The sequence below is a fragment of the Morone saxatilis genome, unplaced genomic scaffold, assembly GCF_004916995.1.
Source record: "Morone saxatilis isolate NCDOM2014 unplaced genomic scaffold, NCSU_SB_2.0 Contig8, whole genome shotgun sequence".
Lineage (NCBI taxonomy): Eukaryota > Metazoa > Chordata > Actinopteri > Moronidae > Morone > Morone saxatilis.
The window spans coordinates 27,332,807-27,355,994 of record NW_023340257.1 but is presented as its reverse complement, the minus strand read 5'-3'; the positions used below and the strand labels follow the sequence as shown (position 1 = coordinate 27,355,994).

At 38.1% G+C, this 23,188-nt stretch overlaps 2 protein-coding genes across 2 annotated transcripts in view; both read right to left on the bottom strand.

The window, feature by feature from the left end:
* ano7 (anoctamin 7) overlaps window positions 1–5,360 on the bottom strand; it is a 15,244-nt gene extending 9,884 nt beyond the window's left edge. The window contains exons 1-2 of the mRNA XM_035679664.1: window positions 5,235–5,360; window positions 764–854 (exon numbers count right to left, since the gene is read on the bottom strand). Of these exons, the coding sequence (XP_035535557.1) occupies window positions 764–854; window positions 5,235–5,332 (189 nt within the window). The 5' untranslated portion in view covers window positions 5,333–5,360. The remainder of the gene's footprint in view (window positions 1–763; window positions 855–5,234) is intronic.
* A 5,960-nt stretch (window positions 5,361–11,320) lies between these two features.
* The window catches only part of ece2b (endothelin converting enzyme 2b), a 25,546-nt gene continuing 13,678 nt past the window's right edge, over window positions 11,321–23,188 (bottom strand). Inside the window, exons 9-19 of the mRNA XM_035679891.1 lie at window positions 19,475–19,617; window positions 19,260–19,374; window positions 18,711–18,821; window positions 18,491–18,589; window positions 18,326–18,403; window positions 18,092–18,195; window positions 17,409–17,519; window positions 16,561–16,628; window positions 16,096–16,286; window positions 15,852–15,947; window positions 11,321–15,197 (exon numbers count right to left, since the gene is read on the bottom strand). Of these exons, the coding sequence (XP_035535784.1) occupies window positions 15,021–15,197; window positions 15,852–15,947; window positions 16,096–16,286; window positions 16,561–16,628; window positions 17,409–17,519; window positions 18,092–18,195; window positions 18,326–18,403; window positions 18,491–18,589; window positions 18,711–18,821; window positions 19,260–19,374; window positions 19,475–19,617 (1,293 nt within the window). The 3' untranslated portion in view covers window positions 11,321–15,020. The remainder of the gene's footprint in view (window positions 15,198–15,851; window positions 15,948–16,095; window positions 16,287–16,560; window positions 16,629–17,408; window positions 17,520–18,091; window positions 18,196–18,325; window positions 18,404–18,490; window positions 18,590–18,710; window positions 18,822–19,259; window positions 19,375–19,474; window positions 19,618–23,188) is intronic.

The following is a 23,188-nucleotide window of genomic DNA, read 5'->3' as shown; positions in this document are numbered from 1 at the left end:
GAGCCAGTTTTAATTCAAGGTTCACGTAACTGTTTAAACCCGTTATCGCATGCATCCATTGTGATCCGGAGTCAGTTCCCACCCAGGATTAGTTCAGTGAAGTTGAAGTTAATTCTATTTTTAGTGTGTTGACAACCAGCACTGTGTGAAATGTTACGCACTGGTGTTGAATTATAATGAACGTAAATTGTTCAGTCCTTTGCTTGTTGTCCTTTAACGACACATTCACGAACTCCATTACTGCTGTCTTCTATTAAGTCGTTTAACAGAGTTTACTACGAGATTATAATAACTAACAGTAATCATCAAGAAACACATGCAATGACCTAGTCCGAGCTAGGGTTGGCTTTAACTCCTACACAAGTAAACGATAGTCAACCAGACAATCTTTAATTGGCCAGCTTTCCCCCCAATGTGGACGTGGTAGCGTCTTGTTCTCTATACCACAAGACAGAATACGGTTTTTGCCATCTGTTGCACAAGCAAACTTTCCAACAGGCTGTTTAAAACCTGGAATTCCCGAAATTCCTCCCCTGATTTCACTGTTGTGTGTGTGTGGTGGTGGTGTGTGTGTCTGTGTGTGCTGGTGGGAATGTGTATGTGTCGTCGTGTGCGTGTGTGGTGGTGTGTGGTGTGAGTGGTGTGGTGGTGTGTGTGCCTGTGTGTTGGTGTGTATGTGTGTGTGGTGTGGTAGGTTGATAGTGCTCAGCGTAATGTGTGTCTGTGTTTGTAGTTGTGTCTTAAGGAGGAGGCCGTAAGCCACTTGCAGCGAGTCCTTCGCTGACTGAAACACTCCTGAATCCGGAGAGGTCTTGGTGTGTTCTATGCGGTCTCGTGAGCCAATCAAAGGAGACCTGTGAGGACCACACCATTAAAGTCTGTGTTCACTCAGATAACTGAATAAAAAAACGCTTGCGTGGCAATGTGCAATACAACACCTGTCATGCATTTTTTTGGGAGCAAAGGGCAACCGAGTTGCGAGTTATGACCTGGGTTTGGTATTGTCCTGAAAGCGAAAGTTGTGGTTTTTCAATCAACGACCTCGACAGAGAGACCTCGGGGGCAGTCCACTGTTTGCCTTCCAAACACAGGAGTCGGTGTTTGTTTTCTGGGTGTCTGGTAATATAAAAGAAGCAACCATCGTCTTGAGGCAAACCATTTGTTGCGTCACTGTATTTAAAAACGGAACTTGGAATACTGGACATGGTCTGACACCGACACCTGCTGACTAGACAACATAGTTCCAGATTAAATAAAATTAAATACAGACTTAATGAAAAAAAAAGCCTTTTAACCCTTCTTAACGTTCCCATATTCCCCCAGAGAATCTTAATATATGGTACAACATGTATTACCATGTAGATGCCAAAAAAAAAAATAGAATATGAATTTCTTTGTATTTAGTTCAATAGTTTTTACATCAACTGAACTTGAAACAAAAAAGCCAACCCTTTTAAGCAAAAAAGTGATTTTGGGTTTCAAACTGGATCATATTTCCTATGGAGAGAAATGCCTCCATTTGCCAACTATCGCTAATGTAGCTGCGGTTTAGTTTAAATGCCTAAAGAGGCGCCTGTTAGCGTCCCAACCGAATGGGGGGGCCTCAGCAGCGTCCCAGTTGAACACACCTTCAGAGACAGACCAGAAACAGTTTGACGAACAGCCGGTACCTGAGGGGATTTTATGGACGTGTTCCCAGATGACCTTGTTGCCAAAAGAAGCCTAAACTGTCGCTAACGTGACTTTAGTCCCCGGGGTGCGAGGAGTTGACACCTCAGTAACTTTACTTCCGTGTGTGGTTCAAACTGGCTCCCCTTTGGGCGCAGTTATCTTAGAAAGCTCCATAGTGGAAACCCCTATTACCCCTCTTAGAACCACTGCGTTCTCTTAATGCAGCGGTTACATTGTGTTACATAGTCTGCTAAAAGAATAGAACAAGAAGAGCGCAGCAGCCTTACAGTAACTAGCGCAAGCTCGCTCTCGCTGTGGAACGCACAAAGCCTAGACACAGTACGTGGTTCTGGAGGGCAGACACCCTCTCCCACATTTAAGAGTAGGCTTAAAGACGTATCCTCCTTATGCCTCAAACGACTTATAGTATAGGGCATGGAATCAGGTGAGTCCTGAACCATCACCTCTTAGTATAATACCATGAGACGCTATCAGGGAAAACACAAAAACCCCATAGGACTATCGGAAGGGAATCCCACTTCACATCCTACGCACTCGAGCCTCTCCAATCTCCATCCTACCATCAACTCTCCCAGATATAGTCTGAACACACCAATTCAGTTAAGGTCCAAATATCGTTAACAATTTGAGACCACGTACCTCTCAACCTAACCAACCAAACTATTCTCATTCATATACCTCCCAGAGTCTGACTAGGTTCGGAGTAAGTGCTTTAACATCCGCAATTCTCCGCAGGTTTCTATCCTAAGGGACTCACCAACCTGAGCATGGAGGACCTCCCTGGCCGATGGTGCCTACTAATGCCTTGAACTAGCCATTGCATTATAATCACAAAATGAATATACAATGGGCATACAGTCTCATACACAACTACAGGTAGGTTCAAAATATATCTCTAACAATACCCATAAATTAGTATTAGTAAAGCAGAGTTAATACAAATAAAGTATAGTACGAATTAATTCGATAATGATACCTAACTATGATCATAACTTAGATTGTACAGCTTGACCACCACTGCTTGATGCCCCCATAAACCACGTATGCTGGGACTACATATCCATCTGTCATCCTCCAACATTAAGTCTTTCTTCATAAGATTCGTCATCGATCATACATCAAACTATTAAGAGGAAATCAAATTGTAGAACAAACAACTTGTTGCTAAACTGCTTGTCATAGCTAAGTACACACTCTCTCTCTCTCTCTCATCGGAAACAAGGACAGATTCATCTCAATCCAGAACATCCAATCAAATCATCAACCTCGTCCCTTACATCCTCTTCCCCACCCCACATAGGTCAAACAGGTGAGTACGAGCCCACCACAAACAACTTCACGCTAAGAAGGCCCGAAGGTCTGTCCGAGGATTCTTAGACCTGTTAAAAAGGCAGTTTTTCCTTGCCCCTGCTCGCCAAGGCGCTTGCTCATGGTGGTAACTAAAAAAGTTGGGAAAACTCCATACTGTAAAATGTATAAAAGAGTTCGGCATCAAATTAAAAGACGCGAATGCTCATAAATATCGTGAAAAGTGTCCTGAGATAACTTACTGTTAATAGAAATGGAGCGCTATAAAACACAAATAAAAATGAATTGAATTGAATTGAATAATGATCATATAATATTAGTATATCCACATATATCATCCCTACAAAGGGCGGAGAAACGTACTATCAGGGTGCTGTGCCAAATTATGCACGGGTAACTATAGGAGAGAGGATGTTCAAAAAGGAAAATAGAACCTCAATCGCAATACACAAATCCTTTAGACTCCAACAGAAAATCTATATCATCTTAGGCATACCCCCCCTTAATAGATCTATGTTCTTTCAGGCCAATACAGACGCGCCATATGTGAACCAGAAAATAGTATGAGTTGCCCTCAAAAAAGTTTAAATGTTAGGAAAATTTCAGACAGTATAGGGTTCTTTTTTCCCTAAATCCTCGTTCTGTTAATGCTGGATTTATTCTTCTAATACAATAATATATAAGATAAATTTTTCCGATTAGAACTAGATATCAGTGATGTCGAATAAGACTAGCTCAAAAAAAAATGTAAACCTGAGGCCATCGTAAAGGAAAAAGAGACTGATAACCAAAAATAAAACATTATCTATGATCTATGTGATCCCTTCAAAATTGTATTGTTTGTTTTTTAATTATTACAGTTAATTTGTTTGATTAGATCCTCTTGCTGTTTTGTTGTTATCAAAGGCTTGTTTTATTATTTCTGATCTCATTCCCATGAAATTCAAAATAGCAAGACGTGCTTGTTTACTAAATTAAAAGAATGCTGAAAATAAAAATAAATATATATTTTTATATATATATATATATATATATATATTTTTAGCATTTTCTGTAATACAGTACACTGATGTGTGTTTTAACATCGGCCATTATGGTGGAACTGGGAGAGCCTGATATTTGTTGAGGTTGTACGCGCTGTAAAAAGTTTGAAAAACCCTTTTATTTCCCTTCAACATCACTGTTTTTATTGGCTACATTCTGATTACCAGTTAATTAGTGGAGTTTTTACTCTTCCTGCTGTTTCATGTCTCCATTGTTGTTACTGAGGCTGAAGACAAACACTGTGGCGAGAGGAAGAACAGAACAAATAACTGCTGCTCTCTATTGTTCTCTAATGGTTCGTCACTCAGTCGGTGTTAAACAGTGTGGAGCCGCTCTGTCGCACATAATCACACACTTCCTGCTGCAGCCACACAAAAACAAAAACACACTGAAGTTTCACTCAAAAAACAGCTGAGAGGCTTAAATACTGAATAAGTTGATCTCTGTACTTACAACCTGCCTGGAAGTTATGTTGTTTCTCTCTTTTTAATGCTAGGCTGGCAGATTACACCTTTTTACAGTTTGTGCTAAGCTAAGCTAAAACTATGTCATGGATCCAGGGCCTTAGATCCCGTGGGGTCGAATCTTAAGTATTTTTCCTTGGAATTTAATTATTTTTGGGACCTTAAAGAATTTCATATTGTGGGATCGAAAATGTGCTGCTTTTTAAAGGCCGAAATTTAAATGTGTCTACTGTTGACATTTAGTTAGTTTTAAGTTGATTTCCAGAGAAAACTTGCAGTAAATATAATCACATAAAAACTAAATATGTAAAATCCAAATAATTTAAATCTATAATCTAATTTGAGTGATCACAAGACTACCATCACCATTTACCATTAACTATTTACCATTTCCACAATAAGACCTATATTCTATATGTTTCTTATGCTACTTCACCACCATTATTTCTAAGCTACTGGCTGTTGCTAATTACAGATAATGTTAGTTATCTGTGTTAGTAATGCGGTGGACGACCACTGTCCTGGTTAGTTTGCATTGTTAGGTCAGTATTTTAGGATTTAGTTGAGCTGCTGACCGACAACATGAGGATTTTAATAAAATCTATATATATAGTTTAATAAAAAGAACAGAGGTTCTAGGATGCTTCCCTGATGAACTCCAAAAGTGATTGACTTCACCTTACTATCAGTTTTGCCAAATCATCAGTGTGTTATTGATAAGCTCACGCTGTTACCATGGTGATGGCGCCGTAGTTGTTCTCTGGCTTGGTTTCCATGGCAATGAGTGTGGTGCTGTCCTCCTTCTGCTCCCCTCTGCTCCTCATCCTTCCTCACCTCCTTCGTCCTCTTCCTGCAGAACTACAAACACACAAATACAGATACAGTATACTCATGTTTATGAATCAAAATGTAAAAAAGTGAATTTTATTACAGTTCTATAACTTTTAAAATTCTGATTAAAATAAGAAAAATAAAACAATAGCAGCACTCTGATGTAAATTTAAGCCTGATTATTTGTGTTTTAGCAGCTTTCGTCTGTATTTATAGGTCATGGTGTTGGTTTTACAGTGTAAATATATTTAATTAAACATTAAAAAGACAGACAAGTAGATTTCAAATTAAAGCTCAACACTATATTTCATTATTTTATTATAGACAACTACTGTATTTTTTTTGCACCCCAGCTGCCAGAATATTACTGACTTGTGTTCCTCAATGAATTTTTGCTTATGCTAATTCCTGCTTCTAGCCTGTCAATCAGTCTCACAGCACACATACAGTCAGCCATGAAACTATAACAACAGAAACTTCAGCTGATGTTTGTTAAAGTGACTCTGCAGAGATGTGGACTGGTGCCAGCTGGCAGGGCTCTGATTGGCTGCAGGGCTTGCACTGATCAGGTGACGGCTTTCATATTGTATTTAATCTCATCAAACCTGTTTTTTTATTTAACTTTTATTTTAATTTATGTATAACATTAACCTGCCAATTTGTCTGTATTTACATTATTCAATGGTTGTTTTATTAACTGATTGTCTGTCAGCTGTAAAACACCTTCCTGTATGAAACATTAACAATTATCTGTATCTGTTCAACAAACTAAATTATCATATTCAGAGCTGTGTACAGAATGGGCGTGGCTTAAATCATAAGTGGACGGGACTAACCAGTTGTTCATTTAAGCCTGATGTTGATACGGGTTGATGAGGAGCTCTTATATTTATTATAAAACTATTTACAGTATCAGAACTAATCTTCAGACCAACGTTTTTGATTAACAAAACTATTTACAGAACAATTTCTTTCTTATTTCAGGATTTTAGTTGACTTTTTTGAGCTACTGATTTATTAAAATGTATTTAAGGTTTAAGAGAAAAAAACAGAGGCTCCCTGAGGAACTCCACAAGTTACTGACTTCACCTTCCTATCAGTTGTTTAGTTGTTCAGTTCAATGTCTTGTTGTTTAAATGTGCATTTATGCATGTTGCCTATATGGAATAAAATTACAGATTAAAATTTGATGTGGTGTCATAATTAAACGTAGTGTTAATCTGAATGTTGATTAACGAGAACATTTAAAAATGTCACATCAAAAAGGTTGTTTATAGCTTGTATTGAATTTTGCATTATGTTTTATTATTTTATTTTTCATGTTTTTATTTTTTACCTACTTTTGATTCCGTAAGTAGTGGTGGTAACTTAAGTACAAATATTAGTAGTTATCTCTACTTGAGAATTTATTCTTCTGACAACTTTTTACTTTTACTCTCAAAATCTCTAGACAAATATTTGTACTTTCTTTACCTTAAATTTTAAAAATATGATAATTTTACATTTGAAGGGAATTATTGATTATTATTATAATATAGATTGTACGTGAAAATGTAAAAAATGTTTTGTTTTTTGCACAAAACATAAAGCATTTTTTCATCGCCAAAATTTAGCTTAACTTTGGAGCGTTATTTAGCTTCCTTCCTGACAAGGGATGTGTCATCTAGATTCATATGATATGTTTAAAATAAACCCGATAAAGTCTCTTTAAGAGAGGGTAGCGTGGAAGAGGGAAGGATAATGGGGTGACCAATCAATTTTCAGGCCCCCCCTCTGGACACACCCCTGCTCTGTCTTGACCTCACCACATGAGACCAGACCAGACTGGTTTTGTACAAACTGTCCTGTAAACTCTGTAAACATGTATGTGTTAATTGCTACTGACAGTTTGTCTCTACTTCTGTTTGTTGTTCTCTCTGTGTGCATTAGTCTGCTGTAATTATAAGTCAGCTGTAACTGTAACATGTGAAAGCTGATGTGCAAATAAAGGTTGAATGACTGAAACACAAATATTCTAATTTATAATGAGATGAAACTGAAAAATAATGTAATAATCAATATAGCTGATTAAATACTGATTTAATAAATGTGACCTTTTAGTATTTTTACTTTGTTGTACTTTTACTCAAGTAAATGATCTCAGTACTTCTTTCACCACTACCGACGGCAATTATTAATTGATTAATCAACTGACAAGAAATCAAATGTATTGATAATGGAAAACTCCATATCTGAAGCTTTCTGACGATTTTAACGAAATCATTCTATTTTAAGACATAAAGATGAAACATCTGGTTTCATTTTGGATTATTAGAAGAAAATTACTTCTTGATTATCAGTTCCCTGACCCTGTCAGGGACAGTTTATCTGTTGATCACAAACAGAAACTTAAAGAACCAAAAACTAAGATGTCTGATTGAAATGCTTGAGTAAATATGTTTTTTGTTTTGTTTTTATGTCCAACTTCACTGTGTGAAATGTCCCATGGATCAGTAGTGGAAAGTCAAATTGATTTAGTAATAAATAATATAATATTATTATATCATTTCTTTTATTTTGGCAGTTAAGCCCCTAAAAAACACCTACAACTACAACAGTAAAATCCCTTTACAATAATCTAATGATATCAGATATAATAGCATAGCAGTTGAATAGTTTAACTACATTTTACTCATTATACACATACTTTTACTGTAGTAACACTTTCAATGCAGGACTTTTCCTTGTAGTATTTGTACAATATGATATTAGTACTTTTAATTAAATAAAAAGGATCAGCATACAAACAACCGGTGCAGTCGATTTATTCTAATCAATCATTAGTGTTATAGTTTTAATAAAGTAATCTTTTAGTCCATAAACAGCCGGTCACTCAAAATGAAATATCTTGCTATAGAAATAAAATTCAACAAATAAATTATTATTTACTATAATTTATCTTTTTAACTTGTTTTTTTTTTTTTTTTACAGAAATTCCTCTGGAACTCAAAATAAACTTCATAAAACTTAAAAACGTCTGCTGTTACGGAACATTTTCTGATTCCTGTCCCGGAAATAATCAGAATTATCAATAAATCTAAATATTTCAGGCCAAACACACAGAACAACCAACTAACAACAACTTCAACAAGCTGACTGATCAAAAAAAGTACTTAATCGACAGTACTGATTATGTATTAATGAATTTGACACGCATATCCTTGCTCCATCTTTATGAGGACCCTCGCTAACATATTGCATTCCCCAGCTCGTATCCCTAACCTTAAGCATCTTAACACCAACCCTCAGCCTAAACCTAAACCTTAAAACCAAGTCTGGACCCTCAAACAGACCATTGACGTGAAGACTGACCAAAATGTCCTTGCTTTCCAAAAATATCCTCACTTTCTAAAGACACATTGGTCCTCACAAAGATGGATGTACACAGACGTGCTGTGGAGACTCACCCGGGTGTGCACTGGTTGTCGGTGCTCAGGTGAAGCTCAGGTGAGTCTCCAGCTCGAAGCAGAGCAGTTGCGTGTGTCTGTGTGTGTTCAGTTTCAGCTTCAGGCTGACTGCTGTAAGCCCCACCCCTAATGCCAACCCCTGCCTCAGTGCTTCCTCTGTCATAAAAAAACACACCTGAAGTTTGTTCCTGTCAGGTGTCCTCCTGACTTGTACTTGTTTATGAAATCTTTATAGTGATATTTAAACTGAACTCAACACATAATGACATGAATAAAACACATTATGCTGTAAGTTTTTTGTATAAAGCGCATTTTTTGTTTTGCTTCTTTATAGAAAAACTAGAATATTTTTCTTGTAGTTTTTATTCAAACAATTTTTGGGGATGTTGAACTTTTCTGACTTATTTAGATTGTTATATTATTATTTATTTAGATTCATATATTATTATATATAATATAATTATATATAATATTATAGTGTTGGGGAAAGTAATAAAGTGAAAACATAACCCCTTAAAAATAACCTCTTTTTATGTCATTGGCCAAATAAAATAGTTTGTAACCAAAATGCACATATGAGGACTCAATGGAAAGGTAACACGCTTTAGTTTGAGGCTAAAACACAAACCACACTACATCAATTTAAACATGACTCACTGAACTATACCTCAGAATATTTCTGTTCTATATTTATCAGGCTGTCAACACTGATCAACTGGCTAATAATAATAATAATAATAATAATAATAAAATAGTACTTTTATTTGTAAAATACTTCCAAAATTATGAGTGTTATATGCATCATATGCATATAAACATCTTCCTCATCATCCATATTTGTATAGATTTCAATCCCACTGGGAGTCACCAAAGCTTCAGGCCTTCTTGATTTTAATGGCGTAAGAAAATGTACACAAAAATATACACAGCAGGCTGTTGGCATTTTGTTAATTTCTTTAAAGAAAATTAAATTAAAAAAATCTGATTATTTAAAATGTAAACTGAACACAAGCTATATTCACAAAGCCTTCCACTCTCTGATAAACAGCCTCATTCTGCAGTAGAAAGCCAAAGAGCTGATAGAATATTGAAGAAAACACTGAATCTGCAAATAAAAGTCTGTATGATGATGATAATGATACAAATACATGCAGACAAGAAGAATAATCTCTGATCAATATTCACAGGAAATAATTGCTAAAAATTCATCCAAGTCTCTGGTTTTCCACAAACTTCCAGCAATTATTGTGTTCACTGTTTGGGTCCATTGTTCAGCTTATCAGCTGTTCTCTGCCGTTATTATTATTGTTGAATATAATATGAAATAAAGCTGCAAGCAGTGAAGATTGGGCCTCGCAGTCTGCACGCGTCGGGCCGGGCTGTGGTTGCGTCATGTGTCAGCATCAACATTTCTCATAAATCAGATGATGATCCCCGCACAACCATTATTACCTGTTTCCAATAGGGAGCGCAATGAGTATGAGGGAATATTTGCATTGTTTTCACAAATAACACAAATTTTAATCATGAAGGTCTTAAGATCACATTGACCAAATTTGAAGTTGGTCCGATCAGTTCCCTAGGAGGTCTGTTAAAATATGTGCAAACCAGCAAAAATGACCACTAAATTTAAAATTCTAGTCTGGTCTGGTCATGATACACATGTGTACCAATTTTTATACACATCGGTAAAATGTGCGTTTTGAGCCACAATACAGTGACACAAACAGGATGTGGGATTTGGATACTGATCTAGATTATGAAATAAATATGGTAACTAAAGGTTGATCTACTTGTTTGAGGTTTGGCCCAACTCTGACTGACTTCCTGCCAGGTGTGGACCTATCACCACCCATTGGTTTGTTGAGTCCCGCTGTGACAGTTGGAGCCAGCAGTGGTGACATACTGCGGGTTGAGCTGCTCTAATTGGCTGCTCTTTGTTTGGAAACAATGGCGGCTAGCCTGGTCACACAGGATCTGGTATTCCAGATAAACGGTAAATGTGTTTGTGAACAGATTTGAGAGAGAAATAGTCAACAACAGAATCTGGATCCAGTATCTGATCAGGCCGCCTGTTTGGTGCGTTGAGCTGGACGGACTCACTGTTTGTTTTTGTTCCTGCAGTGTGACGTTTCTTTGAACAGCATTTTTTTCCTCACATTCAAATATTATACAGCATCAAACCACAATAAACTCACTAAAAACTTGTTATGGACTTTAGTTAAACGGGCAACAACTTTCCTCTTCCACGTGTGTAGACAATAAGTCTGCCGGTAATAATAGTCGACCCTGTTTCATCAACATCCATCGTTGCTCACATCCACTGTATGGTGTTTTTTGCAGTTTGTTGACCCCTCTTGGCCACATACATCACAACTTGTTTGGAAGTCAATCCTGGTCCAGTGTGATCCACCAGTGAGAAAGGACTAAACAGTTAAGTACGAGACATCTTGTGTCCAGCTAAAAAACTTTAGAAATAAACAAAACTTACATATTTCATAGATTGTGGAATTTTTAATTAGAATGAGCAGATGCCTTTTTAAGGGTTTTAATGTAGAAACTCTACTTTTTTGCAGAATAAACAATCAAAACTCAGACACACATTATTTATAGAAATGTCTTAATACATGTCCGGAAGGGATATTTGATCAGTCCTACTGCAGTAGAAGTCGTAATACCACAATGTAGAAATACTCAGTTACATGTACGAGTTCTGCATAAAGTACAAAAGCATCACAATATACGTAAAGTACCCAAAGTAAGTACTCATTAAGAAGAATTTCAGAATATTATAGAGGCCTACTTTAAGCACTTTAAGGACTTTCACTTGTAATTGAGTATTTTGTATAGATAGATACTTTATTTAGCAGCGAAGCAGATAATAAATACTGTACGTATTATAGGTGTTGTGCGTGTGTAGATTTTATAATCGGAGCCTCTTAGTTTCATTATGTTCAGTGTTTATTGTGTTTCTGCAGATCGGTGACAGCAGCTGTTTGAAATGCAGCTCTCTGATTGGATGAGCAGAGTGGTGACGCCCCCTACAGGACACAGACAGAGTTTTCAACAAGCTGAGTTTTATTCTACATCAGATCTACTGTCGTCTACTGTACACACAGATTATTACACAGCGGACACACACACACACACACATTTATACCTCTATACTTGTGAGGACACTCAGTGACATAATGGATCCCCTGACTGAACCTTTAAACCGTAAATGTTCCCACAATGCACTGGTGTCCTCACAGCGATGGTTTAAAATGGAGTCCTCACAAAGATTGATAACAAACACACACATACAGACAGAAACAGAAACGTCTTTGGCAGGAAGCAGCTTCTTCTTCTGCTGAACAAACGACGACACACACACACAGGAGCTGCACAGGATTGGACGGTGATGTCATCATGACAGTGATGACATCAGGTGGCGAAGCAAACACACACACACACACACACACACACACACAGACTGACAGTATGCAGTGTGTAGTGTTGTGAGAAACTAACTTTAATATCTGAATATTGATTGCAGGTCGACAGCTCCACCTGCTGTCAGAGTCAGGCACCTGCACTGAACAGCAACACGAAGGGATTATGGGAAATGAAGTTGAGGTAATGTGTCTTTAAACCAATGTTTGTTTTTAAAACTGATGAAGGTTTAATGTAACTGAAACTTATAAAAATTCATATTTACTTCATATTATATTTTTATATATTCTATTTATTAGATATAGTTTCTCCATATAATATTTTTTATTTCTGGTCCAACTTTCTTTTCTTGAGGCTCTAACAGCAGAGGGAGTTGTGTGTTCAGGGTCTGAATTTATCAAACTGCTAAAAGTTACATTTTGGGACTTTAGTGAAACATAAAACTAAAAGAATAAAAGTTATCGCCATTTATTTATTCACTTTTTACTCACTATGAATCTGTTGATCCAGCATGCTCATTTTAGTCCTGAACGCCCCACGTGGATCTCAGTTCATTTGTGCCCCACACTTGTTTTAATCACCAAACGCCCCACATTCGTTTTAGTCCATGAACTCCCCACATTTGTTTTAGTTCCTCTGTGCCCCACGCTGACTGTTCCACTTTTTAAGGCGTCCATTTTGAATTTTAAGGCAATATTCCAAAGTCAGTTTCACAATAAAATTTAATCTTTAAGGCGCTTGTTCGTTTGTTTTTTTCTCACTGATGTCAATTAACTTCGATTAATTAATTAACACTGAACTCTAGGTTGCGGGTCGTTGCAGCTGCGAGGCTCTGTAACGGTTACCATGACAACACAAGCATGGCAGTTAGTGGTCATATGTGGAGTAAAGTGTACAACTGACTGAACAACATATACACTGTGAGACTAAATCCTCTCATTCCACCTTAAAACTGCAGATAAGATTTAATTATGGTATTTCTAATGCTATAAGGCAATAATTAACAGATACATTAATAATAATTTCTTCCAGGTGACCAAAAAACATGACATCCTTGCTTAGTTTACCTTAATATGGCCTTAATTATTCAGTCAATAGTTAATAATCAGGTAAATGTTCATTAATGCCATTTTTAATTTTTTTAATTTAATCCATTAATTAACCCAGAATTTGCACCTTTTTTTCTTATAACATGAATTTAGCAGAGTAAATTAAAGTATTTCAATAATATTTTAATGGGATAATTGATAAATAAATGAATTGTAATACATTAAAAAAAAATTCCAGTGGGTTTAAACCAGTGCCTGAAACAGGAGGAACGAAAACACCAAAAATAAATAAACAAATGACCCAATAAACGCACCGACAGTCTTGCCGACAGTCTGAAAACACTCGGATTGAGTATTGGTTGGTTTTGGTTCGAGGATTAAAATAGTTAACATATCTCAGAGCCGAATCAGTGAAAACAGCACTGAAAATATCCTCGTTAAAATTAATAAAAAATGACATAAGAATTAGGGTACTTACACACTTTTTGGTCCAATTCAGGCCCTGGTTTAAATTAAAGGATCTCAAACAGCTCGATTTGGGTGTTAAATTAATGATTAATTAACGGGATTTTCTGAACTTTTTATTGATATTTCTAATTTTTAAGGCTTTGTTTCTAACTTTTAAGGCAACATTTTAAATTCAGTATCAGGTGTTTATTGTTGATCGCTGTAATGTCACTAATTAATTCCATGGAGAGGTTGTGTAACCATGACAACGCCGTCATGGTGGCTAGTGGTTACAAAGAGTTTTTCATGCAGATGAAAAAGTTTGACTACATCACTGACATCCCTTCATTTTTATTTTCAATTTCATTAATTCACCTTTTAGTAATTAAGGTAATTTTAATAGGATGTTCAGGAGATAATTAATGGATTATTTACATGTTTTAAGAACCTTGAAGGGGTACAAATTTAACCACATAAAAAAGAAAATCTCAATTTATACCTTCAAATTAAAATTTTTAGTTAATTTTAAGGTGTTTTTACTCCTTAAAAACTTTAAATCATGCAAATAATCCATTAAAACCTTTAATATATTATAATCAATTAATTTATTGATTAATGACGCAAAAATCTGATTTGAGCCCCCGAAAAAAGTCCCTTAATTGATAAATTATTCAGCTTCCTCTGAGTGATATCTACGCACGATTGTTGATGTAATAGTTTGTATGAGGTCATCACAGTGATGTCATCAGAGAGAGAGTTACAGAGATCTTTCATACAACAGACAACACACACACACACACACACCAAACCAAAGCCCATTAATAATAATAATAATAATTATAATAATCAATAACGGTGATAAAGCAGAAATCAGCGCCATCGTCCCATGTGGCTTAATCACCATCTTCATCATCATCATCGTCAGTTTTTCATGTCTCTGTGTGAGTCCGTTTGATCCCAGACAGGAAGTCAGTCTGATCGTCTCTAATTAATGGATTTATATTAACGGTATGAAGATTACACCTGCAACACCCCTAATGAACACCTGATCACCGCCCAACGACCTCCTAACGACCCCCAGATAAACTGTAGATAATTACCAGACCAAAGTCCTCTAATTAAGACACTAATCAGCCGGTTAATTAAGAAACTCACCTGTTAATTAACAATCTGACTTGTTAATGAACTAAATATTTTTTGCTGAATAACAGACAAGTTCCCTAAGTAACATACCGAGCTGCTCGTTAACGGCCCGACCTAATAAACCCCTGACCCCCCCTCGGACCCGGTCCTCTTCGGTCTGTCTACCAGACCTCACAGCGCTTCCCAGTGTTCATGGGCGTCCCTTCAGGACAGTTGAAGTGGCGGCTGAAGTCTGGCGAGTTGGCGAGTGTGCCAATGACTCTGTATCTGGGGGGGCTGTGGGGATCAGTCACCAGGCCTTCATGCGCGCTCTCTGGTGTCCGAACTGAACACCACACCTGAAAAACACAGAACGGGAAAAGTCAAGATGGTTTTAAGTCCCCATGAAACAAGAAGCAGAGTACTGTTTGCTTCCTCATACATGTTTCCTGTAAAAACAGGCAGCGAGGGAGGGATTATGCAGCTAGCGCTATGAGCTAGCGTCAACGTCTACCTTCTAGTGAACATAGCCGGACCCGGGCCTGAACATGATCTCCGATACCGTATACAGTACCATGGTGGTTTTCTTGGCGTGTTTCGCTCCTGGCAACCCGGGTCTGAGTCAGTTAGGTTAGCTGCACGTATCGCCTAGCGAACAGAAGTTAGTGGTTGGCTACTTATCAATCTTTCCATCAGGAAACTCTGTAAATGACCTAGGTGCTGTAACGTTATTCCCTGGCGGTCTCAGAGGCTGTGTCGATCCCGGTTCAGTCCGGCAGATACAGTTAGTAGCAGCTAATTAGCAACTAACAGTTTTTGTTTAAATGTTTAAATAGAGACTGAATCAGCCTTATTACATGCCACATTGAGTTGCTGAGTTTGAAGGTAGTGGGCACATAAATCACTGTGTCATCAGCATAAAACATGAGGGGAAGTAGAAGTGGCCCCAGTATTGAACCTTGTGGGACACCGTTCTGTTGAGAGGGTAACTGAGGCGTTATTATTCGTCTCACCTGAGCAAATCCCACGAAGAAGAGTTGATCATTTGTCAGGTTGACGGCAGGAAGTCTCTTCTCCTCTCCACTCTTCTGGACCCACGATCGATAGGCCTGAAGAACATACATTTATTGATAGGTGATTATGTAAGAAACATACAGGATGATGTGGTTTTCTAGCGCTGGCAGTAGGGTTCAGCTGATGATGTGATGTTACCTCAGTATATTTTAGTTCATTTTGATGTCACTTGTTCATACTAACATGGTACGCTGCCTTCAGTCCTCCATTGTCTGCAATGTTTTCTCCGAGCGTCTGTTTTCCATTGACGTGTTCTCCGTTGACAAGGTAGCGGCTGTACTGATCCACCATGCACTCTGTTCTCTGCCGAAACGCCTCCACTGACGAGTTCTGCCACCACGGCCTCAAGTTTCCTTCTTTATCGTACTCGCGACCTGACGTTAGGAGGGACGACATCTTAACATGAGTTCAGGGTTGTGTTCAAATGTTACTTTGAAAATCTTAAAAACCACCTAGAAATCATTTATAACATCAAAGAATTAACAATTTAGCAACACGGTAAATGTGCATGTGTATGTCCATGTAAAGAGACATTTATCTCAGTCCTCACATTTAAATGCACAGTCAGAGTGCAGTGAATGCATCATCACCTCCAGCAGGAACTGAATATGTGACAGGAAGTAAACAGGAACAGAGGTCCAGACTCACCTTGATCATCGAAAGCGTGTGTGAGCTCGTGACCCATCACCACCCCGATCCCACCAAAGTTCAATGCCCTGAAGACACAAACGCAGGTTTACAAAGTTTCTCCAAAGATCTGAAGAGTCTAGAAACCAGAGACTGTCTCAAGTGCCACCAGTGTCCCCTAGAGGTTGCAGAGTTTATTACAGCCACAATATGAACAAACAACACACTGACTATTTGGCTACTCATAGAGCCTGAACAGTAGTGGAGCTAAACATGTAAAGATTGTCCTGAGGTTTGCGCTAGAGGAAAGTCTGTGCTCCAATAACACAGATATAACAATAGCTAGCCTCAGTCAGTGAACTTAAATATGCTAAGTGCTAGGCTAATCTATGTTGAAAAGACAACCACATTTTGAAGATGGTTAAAAGATAAAAGAGACACATATATATAGTCACAGCTTAAGTTAGCTAATGTTAGCAAATCATTAGCTAACTATATCTGATATTTCAACTCAAAAAACATCACAATATTGTGGCACATAAGTAGAGTTTAATAGAAATGTGTAAAGGTGGCATCAGAAATGAACAAATTGTTTTATTTCAAAATCTTCAGACATTTTTCCAAATGCATGTTGTTCATTGAAGTTAATATCACTGAGTTAGCTAGCATTTTTTAGTTGTCTTTTCAACATAGATTAGCCTAGCACATAGCATATCTAGGTACAGGAAAGGAGGAAGTTGACTCAACTGTTATTGGAGCACAGAACAAAAAGGGGCGGGACTTAGGAAGGGTCAATTACTTTTTTATAGGTGTAATAAGTCCCTGACAGACAGGTGGACACAGACAGGTAGATATAGAGGTAAACAGACTTGGGGTGATCGTGGGCGTAGAAAGGAGCTTGTAGGATCCCAGCAGGGAAGACGATGCCGTTCTTAGTGGGCATGTAGTAGGCATTAACTGTAGGAGGAGTCATACTCCACCTGGAGGAGGAGAGGAGGGGAGGAGACAAGGAGAGGAGTGGAGCAGAGGAGACAAGGAGAGGAGGAGAGGAGTTATTTTGTTTTCCTACCAGTGGATCAAAAAGTCCAGGGGTCGTTTTCACAAGTATCCTCAATGAGACGGAGGTCAACATCTGTGAGCTTTATTGGTTAATTCATCAGCGGGACTACCAACCCAATCACTTCCTCTTCCACCTCCTTCCAAAACACACTGGCAACCAGATATATAAGAACGAAAAGAACAAGCAGAAAACAAAGGTGAAATTAACTTTTAATGGGTGTATTAAAGGAGAACTGGATACTGCGTTCAAAGATGGCTGCTCCATTCGTTCATATGGAAGCTGCTCACTGGGAGGACACTGAATGGCCCTCCATGGCCCATAGAGCATGCTCAGTAGAGCTCCCCGTACCCATGAATGTGGTGAAATGATGATGAATTGATGGATAGCATGTAAACGCAGTCTCTCTTCAGAGAGGAAAAAGATTTACTCTAACTCGCCCTGAAGATTTGTGAATACGACCCCTGATTAGACGTGTGTGTGTGTTATTATTACTGGTCTTTGTTGGGAGTCTTCCTCAGCTGGTCGGCCATCACTCGTGAGGAGAAGTTGTAGAAGTTCAACATGTTCTGGAAGAAGCTGTCATCTGACACATCGTACTGAAACACAGAATGTGTGTGATGGTGTTTAACAGCAGAGGGCAGCAAAGAGTCACTCGCCCAAATATAAACCTGTCTCCCTGCTCTACCTGTCTGCAGGTGAATGAGATGTTTGACAGCTGTCACTCACCCCGTCGTAAACGTCGTCCAGCTCTTTGGAGTCTAAGATGAATTCTGGGAAACCGATCATATCGTATATCGCATCTGCCTAACGAGGGATAAACAGAAACAGTTAGACCAATCAGCATCTTTAATCTACTAGTCTGTCCTCCTGTCTGTCCTCCTGTCTGCATACCTTGTCTTTAGCAGCCTGTCTTGTGTGGTCGTCCATCCAGTTGAGTCGGTCCAGAGCGTCTTTAAACGCTGTGCGGATCTCGTTAATCATCTCCTCGGCCTGAGAGAGACAGAAGGAGAGTTGATGAACCAGACCAGACCTGTTTCAGGTCCAGGACTGTCCCTCCCTGCTGTAGGATCCAGATTATGATCGTTCAAGTGTAAACAATGTTGTGACTCACGATGTCTTTGCTGTGTTTGTCAAAGGTCGCCTTAACGAAGAGCGCTCCCAAAGCGAAGCCCAGAGTGTCGTCAGTGTTCCCGATGCAAGTCTGCCAGCGAGGGGTGCAGGACTGCAACAAACCACAGCCAGTTACAACCAGTTGGTTCCAGTTTCAGATCAGAACCACTTAGATGCGACTAGGAAACAGCAGCAAGAACCAGTTTCCCCAGTACACCAGCACAAACTAAGCTACAGCTAACCCAGTAAGAACAAGTTAGAACCAACCAAACACATGAAAACCTATTACAGCCCAGTGGAAACACCTCAAACCAGTAACTGACAGTTAGAACTAGTTAAAGTACCATCACCAGCACTGGGACCCTCTGACTGAGAGGGGGATTACCAACCAGTACCTGTAGTCAGTCATTAAAAGTAGTTTTAAATGCTGTTAATATAACTTTATTAGTAGCAGTACTTGTAGTAGTATTTGTAGTATTTATAACAGTAACAGTAGTAGTACTTGCAGTAGTATTTGTAGTATTATTTGCAGTATTTGTAGTATCAGTACCTTCTTGGTCCCGTAGAGAGACTCCAGCAGTTTGTCCTGAGCGTTCTCAAACCGTTGATCCAAACTGGCCACGCTCTTCTGAACCAATGTCCACATCATGTAGTTATTCAACAGACTGAACAGACAGACAGGCAGACAGGCAGGGGGTCAGACTGGGAGACAGGTTAGAGACAGTACACCTGTTGAGAGACAGACGGCCAGCAACTGTTTCTGACCTGCGGTCCGTTTTGTTGATGAGGTCAGACACCTGCTGCAGGTACTCTCTGGCATACAGGACAACAGGTTCGGTGTCGTTTAGGTCCAAAGGAGTCAGAGCGGAAGACAGGTAGTCCAACCAGTCCACCGCTGGAGCAAGCAGCTGAAACACCAACAAAGAAGAGACATTAAAGATTATTATATAAGATTTAAAGCATTAATATATCAACTATCAGTTATACCACCCATTTTTGCTCAGTGCTCCAATAACAGTTGAGCAAGCCTCAGTCAACTTCCTCCTTTCTTGTACCTAGATATGCTATGTGCTAAGCTAATCTCTGTTGAAAAAACAACCACATTTTAAAGTTGGTTAAAATATAATAGCTAGCTATTGTTAGCTAACTACCTAGCTAATCTACATCAATCATCAGTGGGTGATTAGTTAAAAGCAACATATATGTAGTAACATCTGAAGTTAGCTAATGTTTGCAAAGCAATAGTTAACAACCCAGCTAATCTACATCAACTGTTAGCTATTTAGTTATCTATCTAGCTAGTAAATGTTTAGCTAACATTATCTAACTTAAGATGTGACTATATATATTTATCTTTTATCTTTTAACCGTCTTCAAAATGTGGTTGTCTTTTCAACATAGATTAGCCTAGCACAATAAAGTCACAAAGTGCCTTCTGTATTCTTTTAATGAAGATGGGAAAACTTTGGAGAATCAGAATGTTTATTTGCATTTGTACAACAAAGAGCACTGTCCTTTACTGTTCACTTAGCATTAGTGGGAGTACTTTCTTTAGCCCCAGGAAAGGTCTGTCTTCCAACAGCCTTCATTAATAAGCTAAGACTAACTGTATGTAGCCTGAGAGGGAAAAGCCGGGGCAAAAAAACACTGAAACACCAGCTGCTCATTAGGTTCACTGTAAAATCAAACTCTGGACCACATCTGTCCGTCCCTCAGTCTGTCTGTCTTAGTAATCCTCAGTGTGGGAGCAGACTGCACCACCCAGGGGGGAGATGCTGAGATGAAAAACTAATCCCTGCTGTCTGCTTCAGCTTCAGAAAGTCAAAACACCCAAACCTGGAGACTCTGCAGAGAGAATCCGACGTCCACATGTGGACTCACTTGAATGAAAGAAGTTTGTACATGTTTGTTTCTTTCTTCATCAATCAGAAAAAGTTAATTTAAACATAAACTAATATGACCCAATTTATTTGAGTTTAGAGCTCCTTCTCCATATAAAACATTTAAGTTTTGGTCTTTAATAAAAAAATCTATAACAGTACATTCAGTCATAAGGAAGCTTGTTATATAGTTTGTTTCCAGCAGGGGGTGCTGGAGGCTCAGTCACCTCAAAATAAAATGTCCTAACCCTATCCAAAAAATCCATCATAAATCATTATTATTGAAGAAATGAGATTGTGTAACTGGTGAGGCCTGTTTGCTGCAGTACTTTTACTTTTTCTATTGATTGTATGTAACTTTATTAAGTACACTGACTGATTTCTATAAGATGAGATGTTCCTTTATTGATCCCCTGTAAGGGAAATTGAAATGGCTACAGTAGCACAGAGGAACGTAGTGCAAAGAGTAAAGAAATAGAATAAAATACAATAAAATAGAATAACTAAACAAGGTTAAAAAAAAAAGTAAACTCCCTACACTGATGGTACTATATACAGAATAAATACAGTGCTAAGTAGGTAGAAAAGTAAAAAACTGAGTAGGATTAAAAAGGCCAAAGGTATAAATAATGAGAGGGAGCTGCTGTGTTGCTGCCAGAAGAGCTTCTCATCCTCCTCTTTGTTGTTCTGTTCTGTGTTCAGTTGATGTAATGAAACATTTAAAGAAGAACATCTTTCAAACATTTAAGGAAGATCAAAGAACACCGAGGGAGAACCTTTTGGCTTCACGCAGGAACATTTTCATATTCTTGTTGTCATATTCTGTTTTAACTTTATTTTAACAGAAACAACCAATGTAGTTTGTTCAGTTGATGAACGTCATCTGTTCTTGAGGAGGTGATTGTTCAAGAGATTTTATTGAATGTTTTCTGGTACAGGATGTTTTCTCTCCAATTCAAAAACAACTAACTACAATTCTGCTCTTTCTTAGTTGTTCACGTGTCGTCTTTTTCTTATTATTATTTATTTTGATATGACATGAATGCAGATTAAGTCCTTATAATTTCAGGTTAAATAAATTGTTTTTCCTTGTGGAAAGAGACATACTGGCTGTCCACAGCTCTGGACCACAAATTCTCTTAATCTACTCATTTGTGGAAGTTAAGAAGGACTCTTCGCATATATATATTATTGAATTTATTTATATTTTTTGCCTTTAGTTCAGTGCTGTAAATACGGGGCTTAGGTCAGTGCTGTAATGATATCATTAATATTAACTTTATTTCATAAGCTTTAGTGAAATCCAATATTTTAATTTAAAAATATATATTTTAGGGGGATTTGATTGCCTTTAATTGATAGACAGCTCAAGATTGACAGGAAAGGGGGAAGAGAGAGTGAATGACACGCAGCAAAGGTCCAAATGTCGTACTCGAACTCATGTGCACGGCAGCAATTATATTCCCTGTCCCTGTTTGGTGCTTTCATGGCACAGAACAGACATATAATCATTAATTAGAGGCTTTCAGTCTTCTCACTCTACACATGGGGTCTTAATGATGAAACCAGAGCTATGAGCCGCAGGGGCTGCTCTGCTCCACAGTCACCACAAACATATGGTACATAATGATAAACAATAATAATGATAAACAACGTCCATGTTTATGCAGATGAATTCAGGACAAAGAAAAAGGTCAAAATGAACCTGCAGTGACATTTCTCTCAAGTCTTCTTCATGTTCATATCGTCCATGTTTATATAATAACCTGTTATCTAACCTCTCTCTCTCTCTCTCTCTCTCTCTCTCTCTACCCCTTTCACTCTCTCTGCCAAGAAGATGCAGGCACATAGCAACAGCTCTTGGCAACAGTTGCCATGGTGACCCCAGAAGCATCTGCAACCCAGAAGGACAGAGCTGCAGCAGAGAGAGACAGAGAAAGAGAGAGAGAGACTACACTCTGACAGAGCAATATCACTGCTTAGATTGTCAGTGTAAAAACTATTTATTAAAGAGGCTGACAGTAACACTGCAGACACATCAGCAGTGAGATGGAAGATGAAGGACATGGACCAACACTCACACGTCAATTAGATAAAATCTGATAAATGAATTGCTCCATTTTACAGCTGATCTCTCCCACAAAACCCAAATAAACGTCTTCTTAGCGAGTTAGAAATAATTAAATACAAAATACAGTAAGAGAAATTTTAAAAAGCATCATTACTTGTGTGAAATAAACCAGACTCATGGTGCAATTGAAATCACAAACTGTGCTAATGTACCACAAACTCAATCAGTATGAACTGCGGATTTAATAAGCAAACGACTACGTCTTCCCTGTATCACATGATCACAATCACAACAGCTACCGTTGAAAAAACCTGAATATAACTCAGTACTACACCCAATATTTTCCAGTATCATCAAATCAATAATCTATCAGTAAAATCTATAAACAGTGTATACACTCTAAACTAAACTAAAGTTGTGTTCTTACATTAACCCAAATGTTCATGTCACTTTATTCAGGTAACACTGCGTTTCACCAGTCGCCTGTCGATGGCGTCATATCCCCTTTGTGCCTGCGTCAGCGTTGTG